This window comes from Myxine glutinosa, chromosome 13, assembly GCF_964187855.1.
Source record: "Myxine glutinosa chromosome 13, kmMyxGlut1.1, whole genome shotgun sequence".
NCBI classification, from domain to species: Eukaryota; Metazoa; Chordata; class Myxini; order Myxiniformes; family Myxinidae; genus Myxine; species Myxine glutinosa.
In genome coordinates this window covers 1,379,605-1,405,780 of record NC_136273.1, presented here as the reverse complement: position 1 = coordinate 1,405,780, position 26,176 = coordinate 1,379,605, and the positions used below count along the sequence as shown (strand labels likewise).

At 44.4% G+C, this 26,176-nt stretch overlaps 1 protein-coding gene across 1 annotated transcript in view; it reads left to right on the top strand.

The window, feature by feature from the left end:
* LOC137439185 (putative voltage-dependent N-type calcium channel subunit alpha-1B) overlaps positions 1-21,005 on the top strand; it is an 856,614-nt gene extending 835,609 nt beyond the window's left edge. Inside the window, exons 46-48 of the mRNA XM_078766934.1 lie at positions 5,914-6,082; positions 14,242-14,423; positions 17,049-21,005. Of these exons, the coding sequence (XP_078623060.1) occupies positions 5,914-6,082; positions 14,242-14,423; positions 17,049-17,618 (921 nt within the window). The 3' untranslated portion in view covers positions 17,619-21,005. The remainder of the gene's footprint in view (positions 1-5,913; positions 6,083-14,241; positions 14,424-17,048) is intronic.
* The last annotated feature ends 5,171 nt before the right edge of the window (positions 21,006-26,176 follow it).

Below are 26,176 nucleotides of genomic sequence, written 5' to 3'. Positions count from 1 at the left end.
GAGGCGGCCTAGAGAGGACTATGGGGACAAATCTGATACCGCGACTTTTAGGGATCAGAAGACTGCAGTTCCAAGACATACCTATCTTCCGGGGGGCCCGAGGCAGACCACGAGTTTTTCCTCCGGGCCTACTTGCGCTTTTTGCAAGAAACCTGGGCATTTGATGTCCCAATGTTACGCCCTGAAAAGGAAAAATCAGGAGCGGAGTCAGACTAGTGCAACTCCGAATACGTTTGCCAATGCGAGAAATCGTCTTTGGAGGACAGTGCCTTGTGAAGGTTCCCGTTCCAAAGTTACGGCATCACAGGACGACCTTGTCCAAGAGGGTTACAAACCTTTTATTTCCAAGGGGTTTGTGTCACTGGATGGGGACCTAACTAACCAGAGACCTGTTAGGGTATTGAGGGATACAGGAGCACATCAATCTTTGATGCTTGAGGGCATTTTTGCCATTGTCGGAGAAGACGGCAACGGGGGTTAGTGTTCTTTTACAGGGGGTTGGTGGCTATGTTAAAGCTCATGACTTCATGTCATCCATTTAAAGTCTGATTTGGTGTCAGGACCGGTCACTGTGGGGTTACAAGCCACTCTTCCTGTAGAGGGAATCTCTTTTATTATCGGGAATGATTTGGCCGGGGGTCGAGTTTCTGATAATCCAATGTTGGTTGAAAAGCCCAGTATGGAAAGTAACACAGAACAGTTGGAGCAGGAGATTCCTGGTATCTTTCCATCCTGTGCAGTGACTCGTGCTATGGGAAGGAAGTGTTCTGAAGAGAAGGAGAAGGAAGGTGATGTGGATTTGGGTTCCATAGAGATATTGGAGGAAAAGTCTGGAAGAGATCATAGGAAAGGGAGTGACATCAAGGAACCTAAGGAAAAGGTGGCATCTGGACCAAAAGAGGAAATGGAGTGTCCATCGGAGACATCTGGGAACGAGGCTGAACAAACGGTGCTGGTCCGAAAGAGACTTGTTGAAGAACAACACAGAGATTCGGAGCTCCGGAGTTTGATTGGTAAAGCCATTACAGAGGAAGGGGCTGTGAAGATACCTGTTGGTTACTTCATGAAAGGGGGAATACATGAATTCATGAAATGAGGAAATGGAGACCACCGGAGGTGCCAGCAAATGATGAGTGGAAAGTTCATTACCAAATGGTGGTGCCACCACCGTACCGGAAGGAGATATTGAGTTTGGTGCATGAGACACCTTTGGCCGGGCACCTTGGGGTGAACAAGAAATGTGACAGAATATTGGTACATTTTTTCTGGCCAGGATTGCGACGTGATGTGGCGGAGTTCTGTAAATCTTGCCATTCTTGCCAGCTGGTGGGAAAACCTAATCAGAAAGTCCCATCCGCAACTTTAAAACCAATTCCAGCTTTTGAAGAGCCATTCAGCCGAGTCAGTATTGACTGTGTCGGCCCTTTACCTAAAACTAAGGTGGACATCAGTATTTGTTGACCATCATGTGCGCTTCCACGAGGTTCCCAGAAGCAGTGCCTCTTAGAAAAATTACTGCGGCTGTTATTGCGAAGGCCTTGATTAAATTTTTCACTTTGGTTGGCCTACCTAAGGTCATCCAGTCTGATCAGGGTTCCAATTTCATATCAACGCTTTTTCAGCAAGTGGTACACCTGTTGGGAGTGGAGCAAGTAAGATCAAGTACTTACCATCCCGAGAGCCTAGGGGCCTTGGAAAGATTTCACCAGACATTGAAGAATATGATCAGAACGTATTGTTTTGAATGTGACAAGGATTGGGATGAAGGAATACCTTTATTGTTGTTTGCTACGAGGGAATCTGTTCAGGAGTCATTGGGGTTCAGTCCTTTTGAACTTGTGTTTGGACACGCAGTGCGAGGACCATTGAAATTGGTGAAAGAACAGTGGCTACAGGAGGAGTCGCAGTCGACAGTGGTAGAGTATGTGTCAACGGTTAGGCACAGATTGGCAAAGGCTTGTGAAGTTGCGAGAGAAAACTTGAAAGTGACACAGGATAAAATGAAAGTGAGGCATGACAAGAAATCACAGATAAGAAATTTCAGTCCTGAGGACCGAGTGTTAGTGTTGCTTCCTGTTCCAGGTCAGCCACTACAGGCTAGGTATTTTGGTCCCTATGCAATCGAAAGGAGGGTTAATGAAACAGATTACGTGGTGACAACTCTCGACCGACGGAAAAAGCGGCAGCGGTGTCATGTCAACCGACTGAAGAAATATTATGAGAGGAAGCCTGTGGAAAAAATGGTTCCTGTCTCACCTGTAGTCGGGGTGCAAGAGAATCCAGAATTAAAACTCTTCACTGGTCACAACCCCTTAACCTTCATTCAAAAAATGAAAAATAAAAATTTGGTGAAATTTAAATTTAAATTTAAATTCTTTGACCAAACCCTCTCCTTCAACAAATACACTAAACAGATCACAAAGACAGCCTTCTTTCACCTGAAAAACATCGCCCGTCTCCGTCCATCCCTCTCTTCCATGGCTGCAGAAACCCTCATCCACGCATTCATCACCTCCCGTCTTGACTACTGCAACAGCCTCCTCTTTGGTTCGCCCTCAATAATCACCAATAAACTCCAATACATTCAGAACTCCGCTGCCCGTCTACTCACCCATTCCCGGACCCGTGACCACATCACCCCCATCCTTTACAAGCTTCACTGGCTCCCCATCCCCCAGAGAATCCAGTACAAAATCGTCCTCTTGACCTACAAAGCCCTCCATAACCTGGCCCTATCCTACCTGACTGACCTCCTCTCCAGACACACTCCCACCCGCAACCTCCGCTCTGCTGGTACCAACCTCCTGACCCCCTCCATCCGGACCAAATTCAGATCCTGGGGGGACAGGGCCTTCTCCATCGCTGCTCCCACCCTCTGGAACTCACTACCTCACACCATCAGAGACTCCTCCTCACTCACCACATTCAAAATATCACTAAAGACCCACCTGTTCAACACTGCATTCAACATTCAACCCACAGCATTTAACCCCTGACTATCTCTTCTCCTTCTCCCTCCTTTTGCTTTAAATATTTCCCTATTGATTCTTGTCTTTTTGCAATTGTTGTTTTCATGTATTGTTATGCATTATGTTTTCCATTCTGTCAAAGCGCCTTTGGGCTTCTTGAAAAGCGCTATACAAAATAAATGAATTATTATTATTATTATTATTATTATTAAAAATAAAAATCAGAGGTTGATGAGATGGAGTTTGGCTTTGCAGGAGTTCAACTTGGAAATTGATCATGTAAAGGGCAGGGACAATGTCGTTGCTGATGCTTTATCCAGAGTAAACCAACTTTGAAAATTCCTGGAGGTTGTTTGGAAGTTTTGTTGCTTTCTTCTGGGGAATATTAATTATTGTTGCTCACGCGAGTTGATCATTTGGGTGTGAGTTTTAATTTTGTTTGTTAAAAAGGGTTTTTGCATGAAAAGAAAGTTTTTACTATGTTCCAACTTTCTTTCTTGAGGGTGGGGAGTGTTACGCATTCGTCACTTCCGTCGTTGTGGTTTTCATCCACTGTAAGCATTTTTGGTTCCATGTACTATTATTGTTATCGTTTAAGTGAAATGGAGATAACTGTTTTCAAAAGGTAAAAAATTAGTGTTTTAAAAGAAACCGGAAACCGGATCGGGAAAAACCGGAAGAAGAAGAGGAGGAAGAAAAAAAACGCGGCGCAAGTGAGGTCGGGAAGAAAAGCCGAGCTGCTTTGAGGTCTCGAGGAGACGCTGGCGAACGGGGGTCACGAGCGAACTTTTGGTTTCCTGGGAAAGGGATTCCTGTGACAGAGTGGTTATCGCTGTGACAGATAAACCTGCGTGTCGGGTTTTGCGGTTGATTCCGAAGAGAATCGTTGGAGAGCAGGTACGCCTCCAGTATGGGCCCACCTGCCATTTCGCCTCGCTCCCGCCATTTCGCATCGCTCCAGCCTTTTCACCTCGCTCCAGCCATTTCACCGCACCCAGCCGTTAGCCTGGTTTGCGAGTGTAACGTGGATTTCGATTAGGAATTTGTGGTTCTCCGTTTGGGAGCCGCTGAACGTTCATACCCGAAGGTGTGATTTCCCAGTCGCCTTTTGAGGGCACCTTTGCACCTCTTTGGCAGCGTTGACTGTCAGCCGACTTGGATTCTGGTCTCGATTCGACATTTTTCTTGCGATCACCGGAGCGTGGATCGACTTTGGCTTGGTGCCGGGACAGAGACTTTGGGAATGTTCTTTTCGCTCACTTGGAGCACAGTGAGTTATTGAATAAGAAACTGATGGTACCATCAGAGGAATAATATGGTATTTTTGTGGTGCAATTGAAACATATTGTACTTGTGCTGTTATACTTGTGTGACCTTAATACAATACTTGTTTTTGGTAACAATTGGTTGGTGTGGTTTCACCATTGGTCATTGACACAGATTATAACACATCTTTCTGCCGTGACTCCTTTCGGGGCTCGGAGGTACACCGTGACCGGGGTTTGGGGAGGAGCACGTAACACATATCATAGATATTATTATATAAACAAACCACCATATCGTAGAGATTATTATGTAAACAAACCACCATATTATAGAGATTATTATATAAACAAACCACCATATCATAGAGATTATTAAATAAATAAACCACTAGATCATACTTATTGCATTTGCTGTCCATTCACTGCACATAGTGTCTTCATGGTTCCTTGTTTTCTCTCTTTTCCCTTTATCCCTACTCATTCATATTTGATTATTTTCATCTCTTTATCTCACACCGCATTTTTTGTTCAAATTTCCCCTTTCCCCATGTCTCTTGACATTTAATTCATTAAATATCCATTTTTTTTGACCTCACATGTCTTCCTTATGTCCCCACTTGAATTATCCCTTCTCTCCATCTCTTTCCCTCTCCCCCCATCCTCTTCGCCTCCTCCATGTTGCTGTGCCTCCATCGTGCACAGCGGAAAAGGGCCCATGCTCCGCGGAGCAGCTTGCCTGTATGTGTGCAACTCTTATCACTTACCACCTTGAGAGTTGCTACGGAGTTTACAGTTTACCTATGCTTGCCTCCACTTATCACAGCACACTCGTTCCCTATTCCTGCGTGCAAAGCTGTTGCTTGGCTAAGATGCATCCACCATTCGGCACCCATCCTTCACACTTTGAGTTACAGAGTGTCTCGGACAAACATTGATAGAAAAGGGGAAACAGTATCTAGAAACCCTGAGCATTTTGTCTTGTAATGCATCTCAATATGTCATATGCTTATATGTCAGGATTAATTATCCCACAACACATAATGGGCAAGTTTACCTGCTCACATCTTACCTGTTTGCACCTGAATACCTCCCCTTATCTGCATCCAAAAACCTCCAAGTCATGTTGCTCCAATCCAATGTCACCCACTGCTGCTGCACTCGGCTCTGTTGGCCCATTTGTAGGAACAGACTTAACTACTCCCATTCCTTACCCATCTATTGACATTATGTATGCTTGCTACGTTGTGTGAAAACTGCCATCGATTCATGTTATGAACTTCAAGCAAGGTGTCATGCACAACTAAAATATGAGGTATCATCTTCATCTGCATTGGCTTACTTTTCCACCTGCTGTCTTTCCCAAAAATCTACCTGGTTATCCTACTGCAAAGCTTTCAAAACTACAAATGGCTGAGTGCTGCCTGTGGGCAATTGCATGGCGAGGCTTGTGCACAACCCTCAACCTTTATTCAGAGTCGGCTTGTACACCTGGTTCTGCAAGCTTTCATCCAAGATGTGATCAATGCATGCTTACTTTATATATTTGTTCGATTGTGGATATGATGCAGTAATGGTGCGATACTACTGCTTGGAGGTATCTGCACTTTATTGCAAGAAGAAGATGGTGAAAGTGAGGGGAATGTAACCTGACTCCTTTTTTTCTCTCTTGTTCTCACCAGCCCATTCGAGACGTGAGCCCTCTACGCCGATCCCTCTCGGCTCTTGGTCCACCACATTCAGTGGCTTCTCAGCTGGATGAGTTTTCTCTTGAAAGGGTGAGCCCTGTGGGGACCACCCGACACAGGAGGAGGAGTACCAAACACCGTCGTACTCGCCACGATGACTTGGGTGAGAGACCATCGAGCACGTCCGTTCCCACTACCATCGATGTTATTCATTCATTCATCCCCACTCCCATCAAGGTTATTCGTTCCTTTCTCCCACTTTATTCCTGTATGTCAAACTGACTCTTTGTGTCTTTTGTCTCATTCTTTTCCCTGCAGTAATTCAAGACTGCTACCAATCATCATGTCGTTGTGCCTCCCATACCCGCTCCAAAGCTTTGATACACTGGCTGACCCCTTTTCCTCCTGGTTACTCCCTTTCACGTGCTGCATCTGTGCATTTTTGTCCATGTGTTTCTTTCTACCCCCTCTGTCTCCCTGTTAATCAGCAATCCTCACTTCTTACCTGTTAAATCAGAGAAAAGTATGAAACGTGGGTGTGTCATTTTGACCCAGGTTAATTTGGGAGATCTTGATCATTCTTTCCTGGGATATAGAGGTGTTTGTTACCGGTAGGTTTTTTAGAGTATCACCACAATGTCAAAGGAAACTATGATTCCAAAAGCTTGCATAAACTGAGGCCATCAAAGAGCAATGTCCGCACAAATGTAGAGAGGAGCTCTTCTACCTTATAACACCTGATCTTACCTCCAGAGCTGGGAAGGAATTCCTGCTTTTAGGTGGTCATTGCCATTTAGATTTCCTCATTCCAACAGATTGTGCTAATCGCTTCCTTCTGACTTCTGTTTGTTTATAAATATGAAAAATGCCAGCGGGGCAGAGGGTGCCATATTTTGGAGGTTGCGTGCTCATTTATTGGAAACTAGTGCAGCAGATTGGAGCTGTCGACAATATGTGGATCAAGTGCAACACCTTCTGACACATACCTTTACTTGGGCAGTGTATAGGCAACTGACAGCTCCCTCATTCACTCCTGAAAAAAATAAAATAACCTGTGTTACATGCATGAAGCAAAAACATGCTGACTACTTATAATTCAAAACATCTCATTGCACTGGAAAATGTGGGGACAGGAACACTGCACTGTAAATGGTGGGGACTTGTAATACCCTCTCCCGCCTCTAGGTGGCACTACAGGATACACATTTACATAGAGAATTGTATCCCCACCCCAACACACCAAGACCACCTACAAAGATAAAGGAAAGACGTCATGCAGAGCATGATACTTGGGAAATCCATAAAACAAATTTGACCTTAAAGTAATTGGTGGTTGAAATTAAAGACCAAATATGCAAATCATCTTCAGATTTCAAGTCAATCGCATGAAAAATGACGATTTTAGAAATCTGCCCGATGTTGACCTTTTTGGCATTTACATTTTTTTTTTTTTTGAAGGTCAATTTTTATGTTGTCTGTTTTTGTTGGTTTACCATGTATAAATGTGCACCTGGTGCACTTGTCAAGTCCAAATTCCATTTGAATGTCCTCGGAAAACCGTTTTACTAGTTTTAATTGTTCTGTCAATTTTTCGTCATTTGATGAGAAGAGCTTTAAATCATCCATGTACAGTAGATGTTTCACCTTTCCTATTTCTTTGGATGTTCGTCTATTGGTTGTTAGGGTGTATCCGTGTCCTTGTTCATTGATGACGTTACTAAGTGGGTCCAGAGCCAGACAAACCACAAGGGGGGAAAGACCGTCTCCCTGGAAGATTCCACACGGTATCTTCACATCTGGTATATGTGTGTGTGAGGCATGCTTTTTGCGTCTTTTAATGACGTAAGTCTATTAATTAATTACATACTGTTTTAAAGGACCTTTTAGCCCTTTAAACTGCTGAGACCCCTTTGACTTTCTAAGACCCTCAAGATCCTTAAGACCCAGAGGACCTAAAAGACCACGAAGATCCAAATGACCCAAGATGACCCAAAAGTCCCCAAGGACTCAAAAGATCCACATTTTAATGATAATCATGACGTCATAGATCATGTGGTATGGGCGCCATCTTGGAAAAAATCAAAAAACGTTGCACCTTTATATCTCCAAAACCGCTCCATGGAAAAAATTGAAACGTGGCTCATTATAAAGAACTCCACATGGGGAAGAGGTGTTGTTAATGATGATGTCACTGGTCCCTTAATTATGATGTCATAATTCGACAGGGGGTACGCTTAGTCTGATCAGTTTGAAATTTATTGAACATGATCTATGCAACAGTTATATTATAAAATATAAATTTATGATGTCATCGCTCACGTGGTCTGGCAGCCATATTGGATCAAAGGAATTGTTTTTTTCAAAAACAGAAGAGTTGGCTCGCACCAAGTTGACTGCGCAGGGTAAGTATTCTATAAATACCATCTAGTTGTCTGTGTGCCAAGTTTGAACAAGATCGGTAAAGGTATGTCCAAGAAATGGTTGAGGACGTGTTCAACATCAATATTTTTTACAACTAAAATGGCCGCCAGTTGGCCATCGTTGATCGCATCGCGAAACAAAATGATGTGCATATGTTGTATTGAAAATGATGTGCATCATGTATTATCTGTGTGCCAAGTATGAACAAAATCGGTCCATATATCTCTGAGATATGGTTGCGGGCGGGCGGACGGACGGACGGGATCAAATCAATAAGCTCCTGTTTTTGTACCAAGTCCAACGGGGGCTAATAACTGAATGTATGTGTGGCTTTTGGACCGGGGGATTGCTTCTTCATCAGTTATATCGATATGTTTTTGCCTATTTAGAGGTACTTCGAGTTGTTCTGATTGAAATTATGAAAAATGTGGGGGAAAATGAACGTTTATTAAATATGGGGGGAAATCTACGGGTCTCTGCTGCTGTTTCGTTAGGTGCATGCATACTATATACTGTATAGGACCTCTTTTCAATGTCTTCCTGGCTACGGGGAAAAGAGGGGGGAAGATGAGGGACAGTGAGGGATGATAGAGGAGGTGGGAGAGGAAATAGGGGAGTTATGTCATAACTACTTTGAAAGCTACTTTGTACATTGGACCACTTTGAAATTGGGGGCGGAAGGTGGGGCGAGAGTGGGGGTGGGGGGGGAGGAGAGAGGTAAGAGTGGGTGTGGTGGGAATTGAGGGGGAAGAGGGAAGTAGGGATTACTGAGGTCTTGAAGTTTCATGTTACATTACATATGTGGAATATTCACTGTCGCTGACATCGTTTAAGAGTGAGGGGAAGGGATTCAGAGGTGAGAGAAGGGAGTGGGTGTAAAGGGGGAGGGGAAGAGGGTGGTGGGGGTTTAAGGGGAGATGGAGAGGATATAGTGGGTCTGGAGGGGGATGGGGAGAGGAATGCATGGGGGGTTTAGGGGGAGAGAGGGAGAAGGGGGATTTCTCAGGTCATTAAGTCACATTTTACATTTGTCCTTTTTACATTTTTAACCAACCCCACGACCTTAACCCACCCCTCACCCAACCCCAAGACCTTAAACCCCAAGACCTTAACCCACCTCCACCCAACCCCAAGACCTCAACCCACCCCCCACCCAACCCCAAGACTTCAACCCACCCCCACCTAACCCCAATACCTCAACCAACCCATTCCCAAATCCTCAACCTCAACCCCAACTCTCTGTCCTCCTCTCCCCCTTTCTTCCCAGCAAGAGGGCATTCTTCCATAATTGCATATTATTTCTTCATTACCTCATTCAAATGCTGGGTGTGACGTGAAAGTCGAAACAACATCCAATTCAAAATCCCCTAATCTCAAGTGATTGTGAGCAGCCTAATTATTGTGTTAATAAATGATCCTTAATTAATTATCTTCTTTGTGATGCACATACACACACATACACATGAACACATACACACACAAACACATACACATAAAAAATACCCACACACACAAACACAAACACACACACAAACACATACACATACACATAAACAATACACACACACACATACACACACACCCCACAGAACTCCAAAACTTTTTAACTCCAAAACTTTAAAACTTTTAACATTTTAACTCCAAAATAACGAACTTTTTTTTTTCAATTTTTTTTTTCCTAAAACACTCCCAGGCACTCACTGATGACCCTCTGAAAGTTTGATGAAGATCCATTCAGCCATCTCTGAGAAAAATAGTGACAGACACAGACACACACACACACACACACACACACACACACACACACACACACACAGACCAACAGCTCTCTTATATAGCAGATACTAATAATGAAAATGCAGCTCAGAAAAATACCTGTATGACGAATAAAGTTATCTTGGGTGTTACTTATTCATTAAACAATCGATTACAGAAAAAATAACTTTCATAAACAGGAGGTAAATTCCTGCGTGGGGCGAGTGTGAAAAAATTGAGACTCAACCCGGGACTCCAACGCATGGACCTCATCACTTACGCGGTGACAGCGCACTGAGCTATTGAGCCTTCGGGATATCCTCAGAGATTTCCCACACTGGGAAAAATATATATACAGGGGGCTGCAAAAGTAGGTACACAGTAATGAAAAACAAAATGTGCGCACAAAACGTATTTTATTGATTATACAAGCATATCAATAATAACATATCAATAATAAACATATCAATAATAAACATATTAATCCCTCAAATGTTCAAACTGTTTGCCCCCGGCATTCACACACTCCACTAGTCGAGTGTGGACACCCATGCACACTCTGGCACCAAGGTCTTTATCAGCATCAATTTCCTGGCAAGCCTCCCGTATGAACTGAATCATGGCATCAACAGAACGTGGCTTGCGTGCGAAAACCCTGTCTTTTACACATCCCCAGAAAAAGAAGTCCATAGGGGTGAGATCCGGCGAACGTGGTGGCCAGTCAACGTCTCCCCGACGTCCAATCCACCTGTTGGGAAATTCTTTGTCAAGTAGCGCACGCACAGTGAGTGCGAAGTGCCGTGGCGCCCCATCCTGCTGAAAGTAGAAGTCGTCCTGCTGCTGTTGTTCACGTACCTGTGGTATGATTGTATCCGTCAGCATGTTCAGATACACGTGTCGATCGACAGTCCTGTGCAGAATGATAGGTCCAACGACACCTTTGCAGGACAGGCCAGCCCACACTGTCACCCCAGGTTGATTGTGCTGTTGCTCAATCGTGACTTTAGGGTTTTCAGTTGCGTAGTACACACAATTGTGCCGATTAACGGCACCCGATAGCTTAAAGTTTATACGGTATATACATACATACAAACATATATACGGTATATGTATGTATGTATGTATGTATGTATGTATGTATGTATGTACAGACTTGGCATTTAATATGGAATTTTTTTTTTTCTTGACTTGGTTTTACTTTCTGAACTCAGTATATCAATCTGGTGAGTATATTTTACCCTTCGGTGATGTCTTTGTTGAAAGAACCATGTCACTGATTGTCTTTTGCAGCAAGAAGTCAATAACAGGATTATATCACAGGTGGCGTGACAAAATGTAAGGACAGGTACATTTGACGATTGGCTTCACAATCGGGTATATAAGGGTTGTTGCGTTCTGTATTAGTGGAAAACAACTGCTGCATGTCTACAAAAGTTATTGCCGCTTCCTCTGGAGATGGTCCGTCAACTTGACAATGCTGTTTCTCATGGAGTGGTGTCTTTACGAAATTCTGGCATGAAACAGCGTGCTATTGCTCGGCACTATGGCATCACTCAAGGTCAGGTGTCAAAGACCCTGAAACGAAATGCTCAGAGGGGTGTCCCTCCTCCAATACCGAGGCCAGGACGTCCACGCAGAACCACAAGGAGAGATTATCGCCAGCTGCACCAGTTAGTCTGCAATGGCCATACCGAGTCAGCTAATCGGCTTAGGGCTGAGTGGCAGCAACTGACAAATGTGCCTGTATCCAGAAGGCCAGTCAACCAATGACTGGTTCAAGCAGGCTGTCGTGCCAGGCGTCCCCTGAGAAAGCCACGCCTGACCAGACAACACAGCCAGCGCCGATTGCAGTGGGCCAGAGAGCACCGTCAATGGCAGCCAGGACACTGGAATCACGTGACCTTCAGTGACGAGTCCAGATTTCTGGTCTATCATCAAGATGTCCACGTCCGAGTGTGCAGACAAGTGCATGAAGCTCACAACAAAGATTGTATAGTGCCAAGAGTCCAAGCTGGAGGTGGTGGGGTGACCGTTTGGGCTGCTTTTCATGCAGCGGGCAAAACTGACTTGGTTTTTCTGAATGGAAACCTGAACCAGTTCAAGTACAGGGTCATTCTGGAAGAAACATTGCTTCCATTTGCTTGTGCAGCCTTTCGAGGAAACTTTGTCTTCCAAGATGACAATGCACGGCCTCATCGTGCTCGCATGATCCAACAATTTCTTGCTGACCGTGGTGTGGAGCATATGGAGTGGCCTGCCATGTCCCCGGACATGAATCCGAAAGAGAACTTGTGGGCAGAATTAACGCGTCAAATCGACAACTTGGACCAGCAGCCGACCTCTGTGCGTGAATTGCAGCAGACTATTGTCACTGCATGGCAAGTGATTCCTGTCCAAACCTTGGCAAATCTCGTGAACAGCATGCCTCAACGTGTACGTGCTCTCCTGAATGCTCGTGGGGGTTACACCAAGTACTGAACTGTAATTTTACTGTCCGTAATCCCAGTCATAATTTAGCTTTTGTTTTTGTTGAAAATTGTTTTGGCTAATGTGCAAAATAAAGAGATACTTCTGGAAAACGTACAGACGTTTAACACAGTACTGTCCGTGAATTGAGTTCGATATCAGTTTACATCACTTTCAAGGATCAATTTATTTGTTTCGAAATGTCAAATGTGGTATTTGTTTCTTTTAAAGGCCACATTAACAAAATCTAGAATAATTTCTACATAATTCCAATGAACTTTTGGTTCTAAGACATCTTGAAACGTAAGATCACCCCCACAAAAAAAATATTCCATATTAAATGCCAAGTCTGTATATTGGAGTGATAGAGGAAGCCGGCAGTTTCAGGTTATTTTCTTTTTAAATAGTCGACAGGGACCACACCAGAAAACCCGTCATTAATGATTATACGGTCTTTGTCCGAGAAATTCAGGGAATCTCACGACTGCTTTGGGAAAAAAACCTTATTATTATTTACTTTTTTATGATGTGTACACAGCAAGTTGCCGAGGAAGGCGCCACCGGCAACCGCAAACTTCTGAGCCGGCTACGTGACAGCCTGGCACTCTCTCGCACCCGACACGCAAATGGTGGTTCGAGCTCGAGCGAGCACACCACCGGATGTGGTGTGCGATCCTTGCGGACAGTAATTGTCCCGATTAAGCCATTTGGATAGTTGTCAACATGGAGAGAAGAAAGTGCGGGAGAATTGAAGGGACCCGCGATGTGAGGGAGGAGGCGGCAGAGGGGGGTGGGGGCTGGGAGGTGTTGAGGGTGGATGGGGGTATGGAGGAAAATGTGGGTGTGGGGGTGTGGAGGTCTGGGAGCACAGGGTGACGGTGTGGGGAGGGTGTAGACGGTCTGGAAGGGGATGAAGGGTGTGGGAGGGGATGAAGGGTCTGGGATGGCATGAGGAGGGTTTGAGAAGGGGATGAGGATAGTCTGAGAGGGTTTTGAGGGGTGGGGTGAAGAGGGTCTGAGAAGGGGGTGAGGATGGACTGAGAAGGTTGTGAGGGGTGGGTCTGAGAAGGGGGTGAGGATGGACTGAGAAGGTTGTGAGGGGTGGGGTGAGGTGGGTCTGAGAAGGAGGTGAGGATGGACTGAGAAGGTTGTGAGGGGTGGGTCTGAGAAGGGGGTGAGGATGGACTGAGAAGGTTGTGAGGGGTGGGGTGAGGTGGGTCTGAGAAGGGGGTGTCCCCCCTCCCCAGGTAGGGAAATTTTGCAATCCAATATGAATGAAACATCGTCTCTTTAATTGTGTGATATGAACTGAGTTACCAATATGAACCGAGGATGTGATGTGATATGTTTGTTGATGTGATTTTCATTTTTTGAGCTCTTTCAATCAGGACAAGAATAAAAAGTTACATTACTATGCCATAGTGTGGTATTTTACCACAGGCTTCCAGCTCTAGTGATACATAAAGATGTGGAAATAAAGGTGAAAAAAGGCCAGAAGCACAAACATACACACAAAAGGGCACAGGTGAAGTGGTACCCATAATGGAGTTGAAAGCAGGTAAGTGAAATGAAATCAAGGTGGCCAGGTACAAGTAGAGGTAGATTTCAATAGGTTTTAAAAGGTCTTGCTCTTCCCAATGTGCAATAAATTCCATTGAATATTCTTCCCTAACCCACCAGAATCATTCGGTGAGCCATTGGGCAGGAACCAGCGAGGGGGAAGAGGTGCAAGCGAGTGGTCCGGGCATATCCGGGAACGCACGGGCTCGGCCATCGACGTCGGGGAGAGAAGTAGAGGACGCGGACGTCAGAGGGAAGGTGGTCGCTCTGCAATCCATCGCTCACCGGATCAGAGCCGCCAGGTGAAAGAAAACTCAGGGGTCAAATGTATCACAAATAAGAGATGGACAAACGGAAACACAGTGATGGTCTATGTGATGGTCTATGTGATGGTCTATGTGATGGTCTCTGTGATGCTCTATGTGATGGTCTATGTGATGATCTATGTGATGGTCTATGTGATGGTCTATGTGATGGTCTATGTGATGGTCTATGTGATGATCTATGTGATGGTCTATGTGATGGTCTCTGTGATGCTCTATGTGATGGTCTATGTGATGATCTATGTGATGGTCTATGTGAAGGTCTATGTGATGGTCTCTGTGATGGTCTATGTGATGGTCTATGTGATGGTCTCTGTGATGGTCTATGTGATGATCTATGTGATGGTCTATGTGATGCTCTATGTGATGGTCTATGTGATGATCTATGTGATGGTCTCTGTGATGGTCTATGTTATGGTCTATGTGATGATCTATGTGATGGTCTATGTGTTGATCTATGTGATGGTCTATGTGAAGGTCTATGTGAAGATCTATGTGATGGTCTATGTGATGGTCTATGTGATGCTCTATGTGATGGTCTATGTGATGGTGTATGTGATGCTCTATGTGAGGGTCTTTGTGATGGTCTATGTGATGGTGTATGTGATGCTCTGTGTGATGCTCTATGTGATGGTCTTTGTGATGGTCTATGTGATGCTCTATGTGATGCTCTATGTGATGCTCTATGTGATGGCCTAATGTGATGATCTATGTGATGGTCTATGTGATGGTCTATGTGATGGTATATGTGATGATCTATGTGATGGTCTATGTGATGGTCTATATGATGGTTTATGTGATTCTCTTTGTGATTCTCTATCTGATGGTCTATGTGATGGTCTATGTGATGGTCTATGTGATGGTCTATGTGATGGTCTATGTGATGGTCTATGTGATGCTCTGTGTGATGGTCTATGTGATGGTCTATGTGATGGTCTCTGTGATTCTCTATGTGATGCTCTGTGTGATGGTCTATGTGATGGTCTATGTGATGGTCTGTGTGATGGTCTCTGTGATGCTCTATGTGATGGTCTATGTGATGATCTCTGTGATGCTCTATGTGATGGTCTATGTGATGATCTATGTGATGGTCTATGTGATGGTCTCTGTGATGCTCTATGTGATGGTCTATGTGATGATCTATGTGATGGTCTATGTGAAGGTCTATGTGATGGTCTCTGTGATGGTCTATGTGATGGTCTCTGTGATGGTCTATGTGATGATCTATGTGATGGTCTATGTGATGCTCTATGTGATGGTCTATGTGATGATCTATGTGATGGTCTCTGTGATGGTCTATGTGATGGTCTATGTGATGATCTATGTGATGGTCTATGTGTTGATCTATGTGATGGTCTATGTGAAGGTCTATGTGAAGATCTATGTGATGGTCTATGTGATGGTCTATGTGATGCTCTATGTGATGCTGTATGTGATGCTCTTTGTGAGGGTCTTTGTGATGCTCTTTGTGATGCTCTATGTGATGGTCTTTGTGTTGGTCTATGTGATGCTCTATGTGATGCTTTATGTGATGCTCTATCTGATGGTCTATGTGACGCTCTATGTGATGGTCTATGTGATGGTGTATGTGATGCTCTATGTGAGGGTCTTTGTGATGGTGTATGTGATGCTCTATGTGATACTCTATGTGATGGTCTATGTGATGGTCTATCTGATGGTCTATCTGATGGTCTATGTGATGGTCTATGTGATGGTCTATGTGATGGTCTATGTGATGGTCTATCTGATGGTCTATCTGATGGTCTATCTGATGGTCTATCTGATGGTCTATGTGATTCTCTATGTGATGATCTATGTGATGGTCTATGTGATGCTCTATGTGATGATCTATGTGATGATCTATGTGATGGTCCATGTTATGCTCTGTGTGATTCTCTATGTGATGATCTCTGTGATGGTCCATGTGATGGTCCATGTTATGCTCTGTGTGATTCTCTATGTGATGGTCTCTGTGATGGTCTATGTGATGGTCTATGTGATGATCTATGTGATGGTCTATGTGATGGTCTCTGTGATTGTCTATGTGATGGTCTATGTGATGGTCTATGTGATGGTCTCTGTGATTGTCTATGTGATGATCTATGTGATGGTCTATGTGATGATCTATGTGATGGTCTTTGTGATGATCTATGTGATGGTCTATGTGATGGTCCATGTGATGGTCGATGTGATGGTCTATGTGATGGTCTATGTGATGTCTGTGTGATTCTCCATGTGATGGTCGATGTGATGGTCTATGTGATGGTCTATGTGATGGTCTATGTGATGGTCCATGTGATGGTCGATGTGATGGTCTATGTGATGCTATGTGTGATTCTCCATGTGATGGTCGATGTGATGGTCTATGTGATGGTCCATGTGATGCTCTGTGTGATTCTCTATGTGATGGTCCAAGTGATGCTCTGTGTGATTCTCTATGTGATGGTCTGTGTGATGGTCTATGTGATGGTCTATGTGATGGTCTACCTGATGGTCTGTGTGACAACAAAATGTCAAAAATAAGATGATAAAAAACACAAGGTTCATAAAAATCAGCACAAGGAATAAGATCTAAACCCAAATGTAATCCTCCTCCACCCACAGGGAAGCCGCTCCTTGAGTGAAAGCCCGGTGCCTCTTTCACCTGGTGGCTCTAGCACACCTCGTCGTTGCAGACGGCAGCTCCCACAAACCCCTGCGACACCTCGTCCCAACGTGACCTACAGTCCCGTGCGGAGACCCGGGAAAAGCGGGACTCCCCCGCCTCGCATCTCCTCGCTCGTCCTGGAGGGATATTCTCCACAGGGTGGTCGTTTGCGAGACGGGGTCATCGGAGGGGTCGTCGGAGGCTCGGTCGTGTCACCGCGGGTCCGACGATCGGACGGACCGGCCGCAGCGGAACAGCGACGACGACACCACTCGTCCGACCCTTACCTGGAAATGCGAGGAGGGGAGTTGGCGGGTGCCAGGTGGGGGGTTTCCAGGACGATGTATGGCATATCGCCAGTTATTGTCGCACCTGGGCGAGGTAGACGCATTCCCAACGGGCACCAATGTCCCAGTGTAGATGGTGGAGGAGGTGGAGGTGCCCCCACGGGTCCACATCTCCGGGCAGGTTCTGCCTTACGTAAGCGAAATGCCTACAGTGGTACAGACGAAGACAGTTGGTGCTAGCACCGGGAAGGTTTGAGCGGATGTTAGGATAAGGTTACCAGGTATTGCGCACCTGTGCATAAGGATGGGTCGCAATGCACCTGTCCTCATTTATTATCCGATGAAAGTTTGATATGAAGAAGATGTGGAGGGAATAGTTCGTGTTATGGAAGCAGTGAGAAAAAAATTAATTCAGGGTTGTGAATTCAAGTACGAAGGGCTCTGGGTTGGAATGGGGAGCATACAAGTGGTGCTGAGCAGGTAACAGCAACACCTCAGATCTGTTGGTTTGTCTTGCAGTCTCAAGTTAACCAAGCGATCAAAAGCTCCTGAGCAAAGGTCTTTGGGCCTGTCGACCTCCATTTCATTCCTTCCTGCCCTTGTCTTCCTTCATTATCATTGAAGAAAGCTCCTTTCCTGATGGAGTCGTAATCAACAGATGCTTCTTCACTGGGTGGGCAACCTCGATGGGACCCATTACCAAATGGTTAGTCAACAGGTTAGTCTTGAGGTTATAGGTTAGCAAAAAGTAGTCAATCACTCATAGTCATATAATGAGTCAGCAAGTAGAATGTCATGATGTAGTTGTCATCGCAGTCATTCATTGATTCATTCCTTCTCCAAGAAGCGGCTCAACAAGACGCAAACCACCACCAGGTCGTTCATTACTGAGCAACCATGGCAACCTGACACTACTACATGACTCTACCCACGGTGTGAGCACTTCCGTTGTTTGCTTCGCTGTCTGATCAATTCAAAATGGCTATCTCTATCATGAGCAGCGTTCCGGCATCTTCCCAGCAACTCTGCAACCCTAGGCCCTAGGAAAGCTACATATAGAGGATGGCTCATCAAATTAATGGTATTTTGAAAAACTTGCCAAAACATTGTTAACATGTAAACATGCCAACAACAAAATCTGGAACAAGCTTTGGATGCCTCAGTACCAAGTCTGATGATTCTGTCATCACGTCGATGGCAACAATCATTCCAGCCTTCGCAACCGTTACTATGCCATCATTTGTACCAACTGTGCCAATCATGTCAAATGTCCATCTACATATGCCATGTATGCCAATCACTTCAAGCATGCCAATTTACCACGTCACAGGTGTGCCACTACCTTGCTGGTAGCTGTGTATTTATTTACCATGTCACAGGTGTGCCACTACCTTGCTGGTAGCTGTGTATTTATTTACCATATCACAGGTGTGCCACTACCTTGCTGGTAGCTGTGTATTTATTTACCATGTCACAGGTGTGCCACTACCTTGCTGGTGGCTGTGTATTTATTTACCATGTCCCAGGTGTGCCACTACCTTGCTGGTGGCTGTGTATTTATTTACCATGTCACAGGTGTGCCACTACCTTGCTGGTGGCTGTGTATTTATTTACCATATCACAGGTGTGCCACTACCTTGCTGGTCGCTGTGTATTCATTTACCATGTCCCAGGTGTGCCACTACCTTGCTGGTGGCTGTGTATTTATTTACCATGTCCCAGGTGTGCCACTACCTTGCTGGTGGCTGTGTATTTATTTACCATGTCCCAGGTGTGCCACTACCTTGCTGGTCGCTGTGTATTCATTTACCATATCACAGGTGTGCCACTACCTTGCTGGTCGCTGTGTATTTATTTACCATGTCCCAGGTGTGCCACTACCTTGCTGGTGGCTGTGTATTTATTTGCCATGTCACAGGTGTGCCACTACCTTTCTGGTAGCTGTGTATTTATTTACGATGTATGGCGTACCACCAATCACCAGGCAATGGAGCCATTCGCTTATGTTTTGGTGACATTTGCCGATTTATTTTATTCATTATTTATTTTGTCTCAGACAGTAGTTGTGGCTGTTGTTGACCACACCGCACTTATGTTTGTGAGTTCCTGGTCTCACAAGTTTAGCAAAAATTTATATAATTTTGTCATCATCGCTGAAATGTCTTCTTATTGGGTTCAACACGTGAATGGTGTTTGATTTGCCATGGGGAAGCCGAACCACATGTGTACGTAGGGTGGTACCTTTTAAACAAAATGATCGTGGTGACCACACCTCATCATCTCATTACTGTTGCATTCTGCTTGCGTGTTCGTTTCCCATTGGTCGCTTCACCTATGTACCTGTCTGTCCGTCCACGGCCTCTGCGCTACTTGCTCGTGTCCCTTGAAACGTATTTATTTACTATGACCTTCATATACATCGATGACCTGTCGTACGGACATTAGCGTGACATTGTGTGCATCGGGTGGGGAAGGGGAAAAGGGCTAATTGTGGGCGAAATAATGGACGACGAACCAAAACACGGGGACGATAGCGAAGGAGGAGTGGCGGGACAAGTGTGGTGTATAACTATCGGGGGCTGCATGTGTCTCTGTTGCGTGTGTCATGTGATTCCAATGTGATCGACCGAGTGCGAGCACCGACGCCGATGGCCAGAGCGCGCGTATACATCGGGCGCGACCGTCCCAGCCGGGGTCGCCGCCGAAGTCCGCCACACATATCAGTCGCGTCGGGGCCTCCGTACGGTCAGGCCTTCGACCTAACAAGACCCTCCTGTTTACAGCGTCACCGGCACGGTCAGGGCTGGGGCACGGCAGAAAGGATGCCTGTCGCCCTTGGTCCAAGGATTGTGCACTTCTGCAATAAATATATGCATGTGGTGTGTGCATGGAAAAGAAACGATGAAAAACAGAAACAAAAAAAAGATTGCTCGTGATAAAATTAAATTTTCCTCTTTACCGCCAACGCCCCACTGCTCCCCACTGCTCCCCACTGCTCCCCACTGCTCCCGTGCTGCGACACACTTCACCTTAGAGGTTGTGATCTTCAGACACTCTCCTCCCCTCTCCCTCTCTCCGTCTCACTTAACAAAGAGACAGTGAGAAAATATTTTGCATTTCCTATGATGACCGCGGGTGTGGCGGGTTCAACTTTGTACCATAAGAGGCTTTTGGGGAATTTTTGTGTAACTTATGGCAGGATAATTGCCACTTGAGCACGTGTGCCATGTATCGATATCCGCAGTGACGTCCGGTTCTCAGATGGCAGAACGAGAGTGAGTAGTATGAAGTTGTGGAACTAAGGTGACTCACGGCCTGCGGAGCGATGACTTTGACGAGCTATTTGTTGCCCAATAAAGAAATGGTCGGTAAAGCAAGCAGATCCAGGAGAGCGTTGTGATTGAGGAAGCTAGAGCATGCGGAGATTCACACGTCGGTGTTATAGACAGGAATGGTGCGAGGGTTCAAATTGTTGAAGTATTGTGATTTTGTTTGCTGCCATGCCCTGCCTGCCGATGTGAACACCGAACAAACCATGCCTGGGACCGACCCTTTCTTATGCAGACCGGTTTTGTATCAATCAGTCGTGGGTTTACCTTTCAAATAAAGCAGGAGTATGCATACTTTTACCATGCAGTCTTCCATTTTGTTTGTTCTCTCATGCCAGGTGCACGTCCAATGCGACTGTCTCGTCAGCACGTTTACTTTTCGTCCCCAAACTAGTGCACTTACCCAAGCAAATAAATAAATAAACATCTTTACCGGAAAACACTCCACTTAACAACACTTGGGTAGAAAATAAAAATGGCTGCCTCACTACCGCTTACCAGGAACTGTGAGCAGAAAACAGACGTTTTGGAACACCGGCCGCATTTCCCTTCCAAACATCATGTAACTTTGTTGAAACATTCTCCAGGGTGGGTGCTCCTATGGGAAAAAAAACTTTGTGTCAAACGCTCAAGCGGTTACGGAGAAAACGAATGTATAAGCGAATAAAGGTGAAAAGCGAGAGCGGAATAACAAAAATAAAGAGGGCGCAGGCCGACGTTCCACAACATACTCATTCTCAAGGATGGCTGTGATTGCCCATTAATAGTAATTATTTGATAAAATATGTTTTGATTAATCAGCAGTAACTACATCAAATTGAAAGACCAAATACAACATTGCAGCCAATTGGAGGAACCCGAACAGTTAAAGATGAGTCATCAGAAGGAACCCGAACAGACAAAGATGAGTCATCAGTCCTGAGGAACCCGAATAGGTTAAGATGGAGTCATCAGGACGAACCCGAATAGGCAAAGATGGAGTCATCAGGACAAACCTGAATAGGTAAAGATGGAGTCATCAGGACGAACCCGAATAGGTAAAGATGGAGTCATCAGGACAAACCTGAATAGGTAAAGATGGAGTCATCAGGACAAACCCAAATCGGTAAATATGGGGTCATCAGGGCGAACCAGAAAAGGTTAAGATGGAGTCATCAGGAGGAACCCTGAGAGAAAAAGATGGAGTTATCAGGACGAACCCGAATAGGTAAAGATGAAGTCATCAGGACAAACCCGAAACGGTTAAGATGGAGTCATCAGGACAAACCCGAATAGGTAAAGATGGAGTCATCAGGACAAACCCAAATCGGTAAAGTTGGAGTCATCAGGACAAACCCGAAAAGGTTAAGATGGAGTCATCAGGAGTAACCTGAACAGGTAAAGATGAGTCATCAGAAGGAACCCAAACAGGCAAAGATGAGTCATCAGGAGGAACCCAAACAGGCAAAGATGAGTCATCAGTCATGAGGAACCCGAATAGGTTAAGATGGAGTCATCAGGATGAACCCAAATAGGCAAAGATGGAGTCATCAGGACAAACCCAAAAAGGTTAAGATGGATTGATCAGGAGGAACCCAAATCGGTATAGATGTAGTTATCAGGACGAACCCGAATAGGTTAATATGGAGTCATCAGGGGGAACCCTGAGAGAAAAATATGGAGTTATCAGGACGAATCCGAATAGGTAAAGGTGGAGTCATCAGGACGATCTCGAATAGGTAAAAATCGAGATCATGAGGAGGAACCTGGATGGGGTTCAGGTTTCAGCTGTTACTCCTCTAACCTCAAACCCATCCAGGTAAAAAACACAAAATCTAAAGAAGTCTCCCAGTGTTATTTGATGAAGAAAAAAACAACTTTCAAAAATGTCGAATTAAAAAAGCCCAGGCCCAGATGGAATTCAAAACTTCTGGCTAAAGCAACTAGATGCTCCACACAATCACTGCACTTGAGCATTCAATAAACTGAGCCATTCACCTACTACCTCCTCCTCTTGAATAAGAGGGTAACACCTTCCTCGTCTCAAAATCTGAAGAAACTCAATTCCCCCACAAATATAGACCAATAACATGTCCACCACCAATATAAAAGCATCTCATGGGGATCATCACAGAAATGATGTAAAATCACCGAACACAACAAGGAGGCCTAGAGGCAGAACTGAAGGTATGTAAGATGGAGGTATGGAACAATATACCACCGACTACTAATCAAGACCGTACTCGAAAACTGTAAAACACGAAGAACCAAACTATCTACAGTCTGGATCGACTACAAACAAGACTGAAAGTCTAAAGCGGCCGAGCTGAGCTTGTTTGATACTTTAGTTGAAGAGGATAGTATGACCTGGGTGGAGATACCTTTTAGCAAATAATGTAAGTATAAAATTATTTTGAAGTACTCTTAGTCTCTAAGCTGTCTGTCACCATGGAAACGAAGAGATTGTATTGATACACCATGTGGTTTATTCTATATGTTTGTCAGTTAGTCAACACGATCAAAGTGACCTCAGCACCATCCCGACACACACCACTGTGTGTTACAGAATGAGGTGTTTTACAGCGGCCGGAGTGCAAATCCCGCACCAACCTCCTTGAGAGAGGACCCAGTGAGTTGGTACTCATTTTGCCAACCTCAGAAGGATGACAGGTGAGTCAACCCACCTGGTTGTTAATTCAACAACTGACTGGGATTCAAACTCAGGACCCTGGGATCCCAAGCCCTCCACCCTAACCGTTTAGCCAACACCAGGTTTAGGGTGGTTGGAGGTAATCATAATAAATGATTCAATGTTTGAAGAGCCCTTATTCAAAGTTTTTAATGAATTATATATGATCTGGGGGGCATGAATACCCCCCCTCCCATCCCCCACCATATATCATCACCCTGTTGTCATAATTTCAGATCCCCCCAATCATCAAGTGTCATAATTTCCCCCAACCAGGTATATAACGTAATATATGAGCGTTCCCTAAAGTGTGTTGAAGGAAACATAACTGGCAAAGCCAAATGGCATCACATTCTACCTTTCAGAAGCGGAGTTTGGATACAAAACTCACACAATATGTAGGATAAATATGTGAGGGACATATATACATACATACCTACATACGGTACATACATGTGGAGAGACAAACGTTGCAAACACACGAACCAAACATCTACGCCGTAAAAATCGTTTGTTTAGTCACGAATTTGCCAGTTCTAAAAGTCTCTTTGCGAGTTGGAAGAAGAGCAAGAAGCACTATTCACTAATGTATGGTTTATTCACACAGCAGTTTGAACGGAAACATTTATTATTCTACGACAGTCGAAACCCTTTAGAGTTTAGATTTAGAAGGACACAGAATGAGCATACAAAATTATATATACAGTAGTGATATTTTGCGGAGCAATAGAAAAATATATAAAACTACACAGAATGACCCACAAACAACAACAACCACTACCACGATAACAATTGAGTGTTATAAAATATCCTTATTTTCACGTGTTTACTTTATGTGTTTCACGTGTTTGTTTGTATTTCACACTCAATGAAAAATGTAAAGGTAGAGCATGCAGATTGTGCTGCATGACAGGTTCAACAATATGTCTGGCATGAACCAGTGAACCCTGTACAAACTGGATTGGAGGCTCTACGCCAAATCAACGTTAATCGGTCCATTCGCTGTGAAGTCACCGGAAGTCGATTCGTCGCCATATTGGTTCCCCCAGAAAATCTGTGTCCGTTCATATTCTTTATCAAAAGCCAATGCCTGCTGTATTTTACTAGTACCCGACTGCAAAGCCGCAATGAGCCGGCGAAGACAAAGCCTCTTGCCACTATTTTACCCATCACTATGGCATCAGTAGGTTAGGTAGTTGGTAGTAGGTACCGTACCAAGTTCAAAATGACACCATTTGCATTCTGGATGAGATTAAAATTTATAAAATTTACTTCTTGATTAATTCGGTGAATTCTGTCTCAACTTCGGATATTTCCGGTCGTGAAAAACTATCCCCGACGGCCGCGAGATTTCCAAAAAATAATTCTTCGTCAATTTTAGAATATTTGACGCCGTTTTCAGCCTCCGAAACATGTTAAAAAGCTTTTTTGAAATATTTTTTCAAATGCTCGAATCTCATTGGTTCCGGTGTTTGGTGACGATTTTCATTGAAGATAACCAGGGCCCGGGGAACGAGGTTGGTCTTAAAGGATTTTAATTACAAATTAGAGGTGCATAGGATTGTGAATCAAACAAAGACGGGTGAAACAAACTCCTATTGAACTTTTGCGCAATTTTTTATGCATACTCCCGCATCCGGAAGATGGCGGCCTCCATTGAGTTTTTTTTTTTTTTTTTTTTTTTTTTTTTTTTTTTTTTTTTTTTGTATACTGAATCGAGGCTCGTGAAAGAGCTAAAAATGATTTGGTTTTTGAAATATTTTTTCAAATGCTCGAATCTCATTGGTTCCGGTGTTTGGTGACGATTTTCGTTGAAGATAACCAGGCCCGTGCGGGCCGAGGTTGGTCTTAAATTATTTTAATTACAAATTAGAGGCGCATAAGATTGTGAATCAAAAAAAGACAGGTGAAACAAACTCCTATTGAACTTTTTTCAATTTGTTATGCATACTTCCGCATCCGCAAGATGGCGGCCTCCATTGAGCGATTTGGTGCGTCAAAGCTTCGAAATTCTCAAGGGATCCAGCAAAATCTGGCTTTTTAACATAATACGCGTTCATTCACAACACCGGCTTCGCCGGCTACTAGTACCCGACTGCAAAGCCGCAATGAGCCGGCGAAGACAAAGCCTCTTGCCACTATTTTACCCATCACTATGGCATCAGTAGGTTAGGTAGTTGGTAGTAGGTAGGTGTAGTAGGTACCGTACCTCGTTCAAAATGACACCATTTGCATTCTGGATGAGATTAAAATTTATAAAATTTCCTTATTGATTAATTCGGTGAATTCCATCTCAACTTCGGATATTTCCGGCCGTGAAAAACTATCCCCTACGGCCGCGAGATTTCTAAAAAATAATTCTTCGTCAATTTTAGAATATTTGACGCCGTTTTCAGCGTCCGAAATGTTGTAAAAAGCTTTTTTGAAATATTTTTTCAAATGCTCGAATCTCATTGGTTCCGGTAATTGGTGACGATTTTTGTTGAAGATAACCAGGGCCCGTACGGGCCCGGGGAACGAGGTTGGTCTTAAAGTATTTTAATTACAAACTAGAACGGGCACTCGGTAGAGCGCATACCTTCGCCGCAGCTACTGTTCTGTACTTGGCATGGGAGTGTAGGGAACAGAACAGTGAACAGTTTGGTGCTGATTTCATGCAAATCGGATAAGAATTGACCGAGTTATGACAAAAAACGCACATTTTGCAAGGTCGTGACCCCCCTGACCTTTGACCCCCAACCGCTAACAAGGGTAATGTCTTCACTGGGTCATGTCGTATATCACAAGATCGGGCATTGAAT